The 13,965-nt window shown below is 36.5% G+C and overlaps 1 protein-coding gene across 4 annotated transcripts in view; it reads left to right on the top strand.

Moving 5' to 3' along the window:
- Positions 1-13,965, top strand: part of XIRP2 (xin actin binding repeat containing 2) — a 345,116-nt gene that overhangs the window by 14,709 nt on the left and 316,442 nt on the right. For 3 of the 4 annotated variants that reach the window (XM_003266198.4, XM_003266201.4, XM_003266200.4), the window contains one exon: positions 5,846-6,271. In XM_003266198.4, coding sequence (XP_003266246.1) covers positions 5,864-6,271 — 408 coding nt within the window. In that variant the 5' untranslated portion in view covers positions 5,846-5,863. Of the gene's footprint in view, positions 1-5,845; positions 6,272-13,965 lie in introns of those variants that run through there. The other variant, XM_030796828.1, reaches the window with a different exon arrangement.

Below are 13,965 nucleotides of genomic sequence, written 5' to 3'. Positions count from 1 at the left end.
ATGGGTAGGGAGAATCAATATCATGAAAATGGCCATACTGCTCAAGGTAATTTATAGATTCAATGCCATCCCCATCAAGCTACCAATGACTTTCTTCACAGAATTGGAAAAAACTAAAGTTCATATGGAATCAAAAAAGAGCCCACATCGCCAAGTCAATCCTAAGCCAAAAGAAAAAAGCTGGAGGCATCACGCTACCTGACTTCAAACTATACTACAAGGCTGCAGTAACCAAAACAGCATGGTACTGGTACCAAAACAGAGATGTAGATCAATGGAACAGAACAGAGCCCTCAGAAATGATGCCGCATATCTACAACCATCTGATCTTTGATAAACCTGACAAAAACAAGAAATGGGGAAAGGATTCCCTATTTAATAAATGGTGCTGGGAAAACTGGCTAGCCATATGTAGAAAGCTGAAACTGGATCCCTTCCTTACATCTAATACAAAAATTAATTCAAGATGGATTAAAAACTTACATGTTAGACCTAAAACCATAAAAACCCTAGAATAAAACCTAGGCAATACCATTCAGGACATAGGCGTGGGCAAGGACTTCATGTCTAAAACACCAAAAGCAATGGCAACAAAAGCCAAAATTGACAAATGGGATCTAATTAAACTAAAGAGCTTCTGCACAGCAAAAGAAACTACTGTCAGAGTGAACAGGCAACCTACAGAATGGGAGAAAATTTTTGCAACCTACTCATCTGACAAAGGGCTAATATCCAGAATCTACAATGAACTCAAACAAATTTCCAAGAAAAAAACAAACAACCCCATCAAAAAGTGGGTGAAGGATATGAACAGACACTTCTCAAAAGAAGACATTTATGCAGCCAAAAAACACATGAAAAAATGCTCATCATCACTGGCCATCAGAGAAATGCAAATCAAAACCACAATGAGATACCATCTCAACCAGTTAAATGGCGATCCTAAAAAGTCAGGAAACAACAGGTGCTGGAGAGGATGTGGAGAAATAGGAACACTTTTACACTGTTGGTGGGACTGTAAACTAGTTCAACCATTGTGGAAGTCAGTGTGGCGATTCCTCAGGGATCTAGAACTAGAAATACCATTTGACCCAGCCATCCCATTACTGGGCATATACCCAAAGGATTATAAATCATGCTGCTATAAAGACACATGCACACATATGTTTATTGCAGCACTATTCACAATAGCAAAGACTTGGAACCAACCCAAATGTCCAACAATGATAGACTGGATTAAGAAAATGTGGCACATATACACCATGGAATACTATGCAGCCATAAGAAATGATGAGTTCATGTCCTTTGTAGGGACATGGATGAAGATGGAAACCATCATTCTCAGTAAACTATCGCAAGGACAAAAAACCAAACACCGCATGTTCCCACTCATAGGTGGGAATTGAACAATGAGAACACATGGACACAGGAAGGGGAATATCACACTCCGGGTACTGTTGTGGGGTGGGGGGAGCGGGGAGGGATAGCATTAGGAGATATACCTAATGCTAAATGACGAGTTAATGGGTGCAGCACACCAATATGGCACATGTATACACATGTAAAAAACCAGCACATTGTGCACGTGTACCCTAAAACTTATAGTAACAATAAAATAAAATAAATAAAATAAAATAAACTTTACCTCCTTTATCCCTTTGCCCTCCCTAGTTTATAACATAATTCTGTTGGTTAACTTCTCCACACATATTGAGAATATCAGACAACATTATACTCCTAGCTTCCACCTCCCATCATAATTTAGAAACTACAAGAGGAGAAAGAATGTATGCTATTATTTATTCATGTTTTCCTCTTTCTGTTCTTTCTTCCTTCCTGATATTTCAAGATTCCTTCTTTCATCATTTCCTTTGTTGTTCAAGAATACCCCTTAGCCAATTTTTAAAGATAGGTTTACCAGCAACAAAGTCTTCTTAGTTTTCCTTTGTCTGAGAATGTGTTTATTTTTTCTTTGTTATTGAAAGATCATTTTGTTAGACATAGAATTTGGAGTTGGCAGTTAGTTTCCTTTAACACTTGAAAAATATTGTGCTCTCACCTTCTGGTCTTTATGGTTTCTGATGAGAAACTTGCTATCATTCAGATTTTTCTTTTTGTACAAGCAAGGTGCCATTTCTTTCTTACTGCTTTTTGGAACTGAGAGGTAATAGATTGAAAAGTGACACAGGTATGTTGCTTATTCATAATGGTGAATTTTGCAGCACAGTGTGTTACCATCCTGTGCCACCACGCAATGTGAATGCTGGTACTACGGTCTTTGTTTCCCACCTTCTACAACTGGAATAAAACTGGAAGTAGTGACTACCAGGATTTTTTTTATTTTGTTTCCTGAAATTAGATTATGATGTGTCTTGGTGATTACCTCAGTTTCTTGAATTACAGATTTATATCTTTTGCCAAATTTGGAAAAAATTTATCCATGAATTTTTTGGACTATTTTTTAAGCCCTACTGTTTTTCTCTTTTTCTGGAAATCCAATGACATGAATTTTAGATCTTTTTTATAGTCCAACTTGTCTCTTAGTTTCTATTCTTCTTTCTCTCTATATTCTGTTTTTTTCAGGTTTGATACTTTGTATCATCGTATCTTCAAATTCACTGATCCTTTCTTTTTGCCCTTTTCATTTTGCTAAGTCCATCCAATGAGTTTTTAAATGTTGGTTATTTCTATCTCAATTATAAAATTTTTATTTGTTTCTTCTTTACGTCTTCTATTTGTTTGCTAAGGCTTTCCACTTTTTCACTTTTTTTTTTAAGCATGTTTGTGATTCTTCACTAAAGCAATTTTGTAATGGCTACTCAAAAATTCTTGTGAGATCATTGCAACACCTGTATCATGTCAGTGTTGGTGTCTGTTGATTGTTTTCTGCTTTGGTTTAGGTCTTTGGTGGCTCTTGATATGAAAGATTTTCAAGTGTATCTTGGATATTTTGTCAGTTACATTGTGAAACTCTGCATCTTACTTATGTATTTCTGACCTTTGACTCCCTGAAGAAGGGTGTTCAGTGACTGTTTTGTGGAGGTGGGATATTGGGCTCCCCATTATTCCTCCAATGCCATCACCCCTGCTGGCTGGAAAGTTGGGAGGCCCCTCTTTATTGCTCTCCTTGTAGCCTCCACTGACATCATTGCCAGAAGGAAGCTCTAGATACCAGTGGGGATGGACAAAGTTCTAGTTACCAACTCTGTCCTCTGACACACAAATGGAAGAGGAGAAGATCTTGATACCGCTAGGTGGGGTAGAAGTACAGGATCTTCACATGGCTTCTACTGACATCTTCTAGAGGAACCCTGTCACCATCAAGTGGGAACAAAAATCCTGGCCCCCACTGGGTCTACTCTAATATGAAAATAGTTGGAGAGAGAGACAGCAAGGGGCAAAAAGTCAGAAGTTTAGACTTACCACTCAGCCTTTGCTGATGGGAGTAAGGGTTTAGTTGTGGTTTTTCATGTTGTTTGCCTGGTGTATGGTACTTATGGCCTAGAAGTGTCCTGTCTTTCTAGGCTGATGCTTTTCAGCTTATTTGGCTAGAGAAAGCAGGTTTTCCTGGGGAAATTTCATTTTCTTCCCCCTTAGGACTTTCTGAGTTACTGGTTCTTCCCGCTACCAGTTCTGTATATATGAAGCAAAAAGAAATCCCTGGGAATTCACCACCATATTTTTCCTCAGGTCCCAAGGTTCCTAGGCAGTTTGCCCTCTCTCTGCTTTTCAAAGTCCTCATGTTTATTTCATGTGCCCAATTTCTAGGGGTTTTAGCTGTATTTAGTAGGAGAAATTGAGAGAAAGAAGTATGTCTATTCCAACTTGATCCAGAAACAGATGTTCCAAATCAGTTTCAATTATTAGGATTTCCTTTTCCACAGGAGAAAATGGCTTTCCTCCCCAGCTTGCCAGTTTTTCTGCCTCTCAGCTTTCCCTTTCCAACTATATGCGATTGGCTCCAAAACAATTCTTTCATGAAATAACCTTGTGAGGTCACTCCTACCAGCTGTGACAGTGTCTCAACCATTCCCATGTTAATGTGGTCTTTTCTGTCGTCCACACGAGACACAGACGTTAACAGTGTATGTTGTTTAAATTCTCAACATATGCTGATCAGTTTTCCAAACATATTCAGGTCTTCTTTGATCTACTGTTTTATTGAGACTTTCTATAATAAGTGACTAATTCAAACTTACTAATTGGCAATATTAAGGCCAAATTTTCCAGTCTGTTCAGTCTATGGCTTTGTGTCTTAAAATACCCCCCTTTCTTCTTCCAAGCACTATATTAGGAGGCTCTGGTATAGTATCAATATTTGAGTGATTAAAATGATGTTTTAGCCAGAGATAGAGCTGGGAGTGGATTTAACAGTTATTGGGGTGTTGAATATGCACTAGAAGTTTTATACACTTTATCAAATATATTTCTCAAAATAAAGCCATGGTGTATATTTTACCAGTGAAGATTTTTCAAGGTCACATAGTTAGTAAAACCCAACCTGGGACTGAACTTCTGCTGTAAGTATGGAGCTATCCAGCAGTCCATGAAACATTAGTACATCATTACATCCATTTATTGGGCAGCACACATTGTCTTTAAAAGCGAAGGAGTTCAGAGTAGAAAATATCACCAGGCAGTTCACATAATTAGGGAAACTATTGTTTAATGAACACAAAGTTTGTTTCTTTTATATATACATTTATTAATCTAATGTGTGCACTGAGTCCCCGTGCATAAGATACTATTCATAATGTGGCTGGTAGTCAGAGAAATCTGGAGCTATTGTGTTCGGTGACCTTCTGAGACACTTTCTAAGCCTTCATCTGATGTATTGTTTACCAGACCCACTGCACTGATACTTTTCCAGGAAAATGCCTGATCCTTCAAAAACAAAATTTATTTTGGGTTAGAACAGGAAGTAGCTATTTCTGTGGCAAAAATTAGTGCTAGCATATAATTCTTGCTGCCCATGAGATGTGTGTGTGTGTGTGTGTGTGTGTTTCTGGTAAGAGTATACTTTGCCATTTTTTTTCTTCCTTATCATACCACAAAACTCTCTAAAACAAGGTGAAATTCCAATCAGTCTCACAATGAGATGAGAATTGAAAACTCAAAGTACAAAAGATAAACTCCACTGGTTAAGAGGGCAGATCCTGGAGTTCCATAGATGTATTTCAAATCCAGGCTTTGTCACACAGAATCGTGGGCAAATTACTATTTAATTTTCTTACGTGCAAAATAGTAATAATAGTAGCAACTAATTCTTTGTGATAATGTTAGGATTAAAATGAGGTATACATGTAAAGTCATTATCAAAGTGTTTTGCCTGACAACAAAAACTTAATAACTATTAGCTATTAGTCTACTACTTCTGAAGTAAGACTTTAACAGCAGCCAATAATTCCAAAGGAAATTTTGAACTGTTACAGGCAGGAAATGAACCATTTTGCTTTCTTGTTAGACTTTTTAAATTGCCCTTTTCTTAGAATATACTAAACAATGAAGTAACATTGTTCAAATTTTATATTTTAAACAATTGTTGGCTGATTTTAGATAAAAGGAAAATGGAAGAAAATCGTGTGTTCTTCACTTTTGTTTCTTTATATTCAATCTGCCATGGCTATACAAACCACACCTCTCCATAATCTGCGTAATTCTAGTTTAACTTATATAACTTTGTGGGGTGAAGTGAAGAGCCAGAAATCGTATGGAATTGTATAGGAAAGCTGGATTTCTTTACTAAGTCCCAAACCCCAAGAGCTGGTGCTCCTAGAGTATTTTGAGTCTGAAAATGACTCAGACTCCTAGTGTATCATTGATAAAAGGATTTTTGATATTGCAGGACAACCTGGACCCATCCATGTTCCCAATGCAGAAGGGCTCCCTCAACCTCCTGAGGCAGAAATGGGAATCTTGTGATTATCAGAGAAGTGAGTGTTATCCCAGGGACAGCCATTGTACAATTTCCCAGCCTCAGGAAAGCAAATTGCTTGAGCCTGAAGGAGAGGTAGTATCAGCACCTGAAACTTTGGATCCCACAAGTCTGCCCTGCAGTACAGGGGAAGAAAAATTGAGTTCGAAGCCTGAAGAGAAGGATTCTGTGGACAAGAGTAACAACACCAGGGAATATGGTCAGCCAGAAGTGCTGAAGGAGGACTCCCTGAGCAGTCGGCGCAGGATTGAGCGCTTTTCCATTGCCCTTGATGAGCTGAGGAGTGTGTTTGAGGCTCCTACGAATGGAAACAAACCAGCTGAGTACGGTGAAAAGGTAAGGAGCCATTGATTGAGAGTCTATGTTTACACATGACTTCCTTGCCTAGCCTACCATTTATTACTAAGCATGTAATCTTTCCCCCCACCAGTATTCTAGACAGATGTTCTGAAGCCGATATGTAATGCAGTGTGACATGTGACATCCTCTCCTATTAATTTTCTCTATGGTCTGCTTCAATGTGGACTTGACTTCCTTTTACTTCCATAAAGACAATATTGATATGCCCTCTTATGTTGATGTTTCTGTATGTATATGCCTTATTTCTACAACTAGGTTGTAAATTCCTCAGAGGCAGGAACAATTTCTAACCACTCTTTGTACCTCAAACATTTAACAGATGGTGTTGCTGTTAGCCAAAGCTCTATGAGGATTTATCAGTAATGATGCTGACATGGAATAAATGAAGGCTTTGGAACCACAGTGATCTGGGTTTTAATCCTAAAGCCTGCCATTAACTTCTCTAGCTGAATGACACTTAACCTTAGAAATACAAATGTCTTAATCTGCTACTTTACATGGATCTTATGAAGATTATAGGTAACATATTTTAAACACTAAGGATAGAGTCTGGAATATTTTGTGGTAGGTGATGATCATTCCTCAGCGATTATGGTGTACTATAATGTCACGTATAAAATATGTCTATTAGCTAAAGAGGGCATTTAGCCAAATTTAGGAAACAGGATTAGCAACATTATTAACTGAGACCACATTGATACTTTTGCAGTAATTAAAAGCAATTACTATTTCAACTGGAATTACTTGAATTTATTACACTCATTAGGGCCTGCACATAATAGAGATTATAGTTGGATTTTGCAAAGAATTAATAAATGAGCTCAGGTTTTCCTTTAGAAAGCAAACTCCATGCTTTTTTGTTTGTTTGTTTGTTTGATTTTTTTTGTTTTACTTGGTTTTCACCTATTGACAGTTTTATCAGGAAGGTACACAGTCCTATTCTTGTTAATGGATAATTAGCCTTCAGAGAAGACATCACAGAAATAGAAAATTTTTGAAAATCAATTATTTTGCTAATTCTTGCTTCCAGTTGTCTTATTGGGAAATATGTAGTAAGCTACCCTTCTTGAAAATCAAGTAACTCTAATTTGTTTAATGATAATAAAGGATATGAAGTTGTATTTATGAGGTTATGTAGAGACTAGAGAATCTCTTAAAACATGCAACCATTTGTTGATCCCTGATTTGAAGATTTTCTTTTTCTGTTTCACAGTTGCAATCCTTTTTGTTTATACTTTTATATCTTTTAGATGAATGTTTAGGGATTGGGGTACACAACACAGATAGTTACAATGTCATTTATTTTTTATCTTTATAAATTAAGAAAAGTAAAGCCACAGAAAATAATTTCCATTGAATCTCTGTTGACTTTACTGTAATAATTTTGAACATTTACCCAAGATAACTGACAAAAGAAATGACCAAAGGTAGAAAAAGCCATCTATATAAATGATGTGATATAACCTACTCTCATCTGGATGAGATGCAACTGCTTATATACAACAGTAAGATAATAACACATTAATGAGTTTCTGATTTAAATGTGAGATTACTAATATTCAGCACGATAGGTGGTTTGCCATCTAGTAACTATAAAAATAATTATGAAAAGAACCAGATATATTAAAACCACCATTTGCCTTGTAAAAATGAGATTAATTTAGTATATGTAACATACTGTTTTAAATATTCTAAGGTTCTATGTCATAATATGGTATTTCCATAAATGTATGAAACAAGGTTGATGCATTTAAAAATTTCTTATCCATAGAAGACACATAATTTTTAGAATCAGTTCACATAAAAAGTGTTAGGAATGTTTGCAAACTTATTTTCTATATAAATTCTACAACAAAGGGGATGAGAAGAAAAAGAACAAAGAGAAGTCAATGAGGAATTAACTTGTTTTCTCCAAGTGAAGTATTTTGTTATATTATTAGACATGTAAAAAGAATTCTAGTTCAACCAAATTTAAAATTATATATTTCATCCCATCGCATATTGATTATATACAACTTAATTCTTAGTTTTTATAGATGCTTTTTTCTTTCTCATGTGACCACTTTATATTATTTAGTGCTTCATTATAAAGTCATGATGCAATATTTATTTGCATAAATCATCTGAAAAATTCTGGCTATTTTATAACTCTGACATTTATGTTTTTGGAGACTATTGAGATATTGGGGATGTGGAAAAAGGTATTCAATATTTATTAAACTTAAAGCAAGGGCAGAAAATAATGTCAAATAAGGAAAATCTTTTGTAACTAGTAAATCGTCTCAACCATAAGGAACAATAAACTACATTTTAATGTTGCTGTAGAAGGAAACCCTTCAGTAATAGGCACTTGGTTTATAAAATTTATAAAATAATTGCAGTAAATTGAGAGCTTGTAGAATTTTTAAAGGTATGGAATATGATGTATATGTACATCTATTTACAAGTAAATATACATACACATACACATATACACATACATTATATATACATACATGTATATATAACTATACATTTTAATGTATTTTTCTATAATATATGTGTGTGTATGTATATTTACTTGTAAGTGGATGTACATTACAATTAGACATTATATGTGTGTATAATGTATGTATATATGTGTATATACACAGTTTTTAATCTAAATATTTGTCAGCAAACAGAAGGGAAATGTACCTATTAATTATAATGTGTCTGTTTAAGGAGAGTTTGGTCAGACAAACATTTATTACTAGGAAAAGGGATCTACAAGACTCTTAATATTTTTCTCAAAAGGCCAGGCACAGTGGCTCACACCTGTTTTCCCAGCACTTTGGGAAACCTGAGACAGGAGAATCACTTGTTGCCAGGGGTTCAAGAACAGCCCACGCAACATAGCAAAACCCTGTCTCTACAAATATTTAAAAATTAGCTGGCTTGGGAGTCTGAGTCAGGAGGATCCCTTGAGCCCATGAGCAAGGGGTTGCTATGATTGCACCACTGCATTCCATCCTGGGTGACAGAGTGAGACTCCATCAATAAGCAAACAAACATTATTTTCTATAAGTGTGCAAGGTCATTAAAAAGAGATATCAATACCTAAAACATTCACTATTTCAGAGTCTTTGTTAAAACAATTTATTCTAACATAATTACAATAGAAAATCAGTGAGAAATTCTTAAAATAATTTTTTCGTCTTATAATTTTCCAAAATCAGCACAACCTATTGTCATTTCTAAAAAACCCTGTTAAAACAACTTAGAATGAAGATTTAAACTGAATATTTTCATGCTTATGAGGCAGACTATAATCCAAAGATACAAATTCATATAAGCATCCTCTCAAATAAACGACGTAGAACATAATTTTAAGAGTTTTTCAGAATTTACAAAAATTTGTTGCAAAATTACAAATCTTTGAGAGAATGTCACATCCATTTGTAACACTAAGAAATACATTTTTATTATGTAATTTGTCAATAGCATTTGCTGTGTAACAAACCACCCCAAAATTAGTGGGGTTAGAACATTAGTGGCTTTACAATTGTTTAGAAGTCTCCCATGAGCCTGGCAGTTCATCTGATCTTGTCTGATGTCACTCATGTGTCTATGGTCAGCTGCAAAGTCAGCGGGAGTCTGGCTATTCTAGGATGACAACAGAGCTGGGACAACTCAACTCTGCATCTCTCCTCCTCAGGTAGGTTACCCAGATGTATAGACAGGTCATATAAGGTTTTTTTTGTTGTTTTTTTAATATACTTTACGTTCTAGGGTACATGTGCACAATGTGCAGGTTTGTTACATATGTATCCATGTGCCGTGTTGGTGTGCTGCACCCATTAACTCGTCATTTACATTAGGTATATCTCCTAATGCTATCCCTCCCCCTTCCCCCCACCCCATGACAGGCCCCAGTGTGTGATGTTCCCCTTCCTGTGTCCAAGTGTTCTCGTTGTTCAATTCCCACCTATGAGTGAGAACATGCAGTGTTTGGATTTTTGTCCTTGTGATAGTTCGCTGAGAATGATGGTTTCCATCTTCATCCATGTCCCTACAAAGGACATGAACTCAACCTTTTTTATGGCTGTATTCCACGTGTATAAGTGTACACCAGTATTCCATGGTGTATATGTGCCACATTTACTTAATCCGGCCTACCATTGATGGACATTTGCATTGGTTCCAAGTCTTTGCTATTGTGAATAGTGCCGCAGTAAACATACGTGTGCATATGTCTTTATAGCAGCATGATTTATAATACTTTGGGTATATACCCAGTAATGGGATGGCTGGGTCAAATGGTATTTCTACTTCTAGATCCTTGAGGAATCGCCACACTGTCTTCCACAGTGGTTGAACTGGTTTACAGTCCCACCAACAGTGTAAAAGTGTTCCTATTTCTCCACATCCTCTCCAGCACCTGTTGTTTCCTGACTTTTTAATGATCGCCATTCTAACTGGTGTGAGATGGTATCTCATTGTGGTTTTGATTTGCATTTCTCTGATGGCCAGTGATGATGAGCATTTTTTCATGTGTCTGTTGGCTGCATAAATGTCTTCTTTTGAGAAGTGCCTGTTCATATCCTTCACCCACTTTGTGACAGGATTGTTTGTTTTTTTTTTGTAAGTTTGTTTGAGTTCTTTGTAGATTCTGCATATTAGCCCTTTGTCAGATGAGTAGATTGCAAAAATTTTCTCCCATTCTGTAGGTTGTCTGTTCACTCTGATGGTAGTTTCTCTTGCTGTGCAGAAGTTCTTTAGTTTAATTAGATCCCATTTGTCAATTTTGGCTTTTGTTGCCATTGCTTTTGGTGTTTTAGACATGAAGTCCTTGCCCATTCCTATGTCCTGAACGGTATTGCCTAGGTTTTATTCTAGGGTTTTTATGGTTTTAGGTCTAACATTTAACTCTTTAATCCACCTTGAATTAATTTTTTGTATAAGATGTAAGGAAGGGATCCAGGTTCAGCTTTCTACATATGGCTAGCTAGTTTTCCCAGCACCCCTTATTAAACAGGGAATCCTTTCCACATTTCTTGTTTTTGTTAGGTTTGTCAAAGATCAGCTGGTTGTAGACGTGTGCTATTATTTCTGAGGGCTCTGTTCTGTTCCATTGGTCTATATCTCTGTTTTGGTACCAGTACCATGCTGTTTTGGTTACTATAGTCTTGTAGTATAGTTTGAAGTCAGGTAGAGTGATGCCTCCAGCTTTGTTCTTTTGGCTTAGGATTGTCTTGGCAATATAGGCCCTTTTTTGGTTCCATATGAACTTTAAAGTAGTTTTTTCCAATTCTGTGAAGAAAGTCCTTGGTAGCTTCATGGGGATGGCATTGAATCTGTAAATTACTTTGGGCAGTATGGCCATTTTCACGATATTGATTCTTCATATCCATGAGCATGGAATGTTCTTCCATTTGTTTGTATCCTCTTTTATTTCATTGAGCAGTGGTTTGTAGTTCTCCTTGAAGAGGTCCTTCACGTCCCTTGTAAGTTGGATTCCTAGGTATTTTATTCTCTTTGAAGCAATTGTGAATGGGAGTTCACTCATGATTTGGCTCTCTGTTTGTCTGTGATTAGTGTATAAGAATTCTTGTGATTTTTGCACATTGATTTTGTATCCTGAGAATTTGCTGAAGTTGCTTATCAGCTTAAGGAGATTTTGGGCTGAGACGATGGGATTTTCTAAATATACAATCATGTCATCTGCAAACAGGGATAATTTGACTTCCTCTTTTCCTAATTGAATACGCTTTATTTCTTTCTCTTGCCTGATTGCCCTGGCCAGAAATTCCAACACTATGTTGAATAGGAGTGGTGAGAGAGGGCATCCCTGTCTTGTGCCAGTTTTCAAAGGGAGTGCTTCCAGTTTTTGTCCATTCAGTATGGTATTGGCTGTGGGTTTGTCATAAATAGCTCTTATTATTTTGAGATATGTCCCATCAATACCTAGTTTATTGATTTAGCGTGAAGGGCTGTGGAATTTTGTCAAAGGCCTTTTCTGCATCTATTGAGATAATCATGTGGTTTTTGTCTTTGGTTCTGTTTATATGCTGTATTATGTTTATTGATTTGTGTATGTTGAACCAGCCTTGCATCCCAGGGATGAAGCCCACTTGATCATGGTGGATAAGCTTTTTGATGTGCTACTGGATTCAGTTTGCCAGTATTTTATTGAGGATTTTTGCATCGATGTTCATCAGGGATATTGGTCTAAAATTCTCTTTTTTTGTTATGTCTGTGTCAGACTTTGGTATCATGATGATGTTGACCTCATAAAATGAGTTAGGGAGGATTCCCTCTTTTTCTATTGATTGGAATAGTTTCAGAAGGAATGGTACAAGCTCCACCTTGTACCTCTGGTAGAATTCAGCTGTGAATCCATCTGGTCCTGGACCTTTTTTGGTTGGTAGGCTATTAATATTTGCCTCAATTTCAGAGCCTGTTATTGGTCTATTCAGGGATTCAAGTTCTTCCTGGTTTAGTCTTGGGAGGGTGTATGTGTCAAGGAATTTATCCATTTCTTCTAGATTTTCTAGTTTATTTGCATAGAGGTGTTTATAGTATTCTCTGATGGTAGTTTGTATTTCTGTGGGATCGGTGGTGATATCCCCTTTATTATTTTTTATGGCATCTATTTGAGTCTTTCTTTTCTTTTTTATTAGTCTTGCTAGCGGTCTATCAATTTTGTTGATCTTTTCAATAAACCAGCTCCTGGATTCATTGATTTTTGAAGGATTTTTTGTGTCTCTATTTTCTACAGTTCTGCTCCGATCTTAGTTATTTCTTGCCTTCTGCTAGCTTTTGAATGTGTTTGCTCTTGCTTCTCTAGTTCTTTTAATTGTGATGTTAGGGTGTCAATTTTAGATCTTTCCTGCTTTCTCTTCTAGGCATTTAGTGCTGTAAATTTTCCTCTACACACTGCTTTGAATGTGTCCCAGAGATTCTGGTATGTTGTGTCTTTGTTCTCATTGGTTTCAAAGAACATCTTTATTTCTGACTTCATTTCATTATGTACCTAGTAGTCATTCAGGAGCAGGTTGTTCAGTTTCCATGTAGTTGAGCGGTTTTGAGTGAGTTTCTTAATCCTGAGCTCTAGTTTGATTGCACTGTGGTCTGAAAGACCATTATAATTTCTGTTCTTTTACATTTGCTGAGGAGTGCTTTACTTCCAACTATGTGGTCAATTTTGGAATAAGTGTGATGTGGTGCTGAGAAGAATGTATATTCTGTTGATTTGGGGTGGAGAGTTCTGCAGATATCTATTAGGTCTGCTTGGTGCAGAGCTGAGTTCAATTCCTGGATATCCTTGTTAACTTTCTGTCTCGTTGATCTGTCTAATGTTGACAGTGGGGTTTTTAATTCTCCCATTATTATTGTGTGGGAGTCTAAGTCTCTTTGTAGGTCACTCAGGACTTGCTTTATGAATCTGGGTGCTCCTGTGTTGGGTGCATATATATTTAGGATAGTTAGCTCTTCTTGTTGAATTGATCCCTTTACCATTATGTAATGGCCTTCTTTGTCTCTTTTGATCTTTGTTGGTTTAAAGTCTGTTTTCTCAGAGACTAGCATTGCAACCCCTACCTTTTTTTGTTTTCCATTTGCTTGATAGATCTTCCTCCATCCCTTTATTTTGAGCCTATGTGTGTCTCTGCACAGGAGATGGGTCTCCTGAATACAGCACACTGATTGGA

Source organism: Nomascus leucogenys, chromosome 17, assembly GCF_006542625.1.
Source record: "Nomascus leucogenys isolate Asia chromosome 17, Asia_NLE_v1, whole genome shotgun sequence".
NCBI lineage: Eukaryota > Metazoa > Chordata > Mammalia > Primates > Hylobatidae > Nomascus > Nomascus leucogenys.
This window is presented reverse-complemented; position numbering and strand designations above follow the sequence as displayed.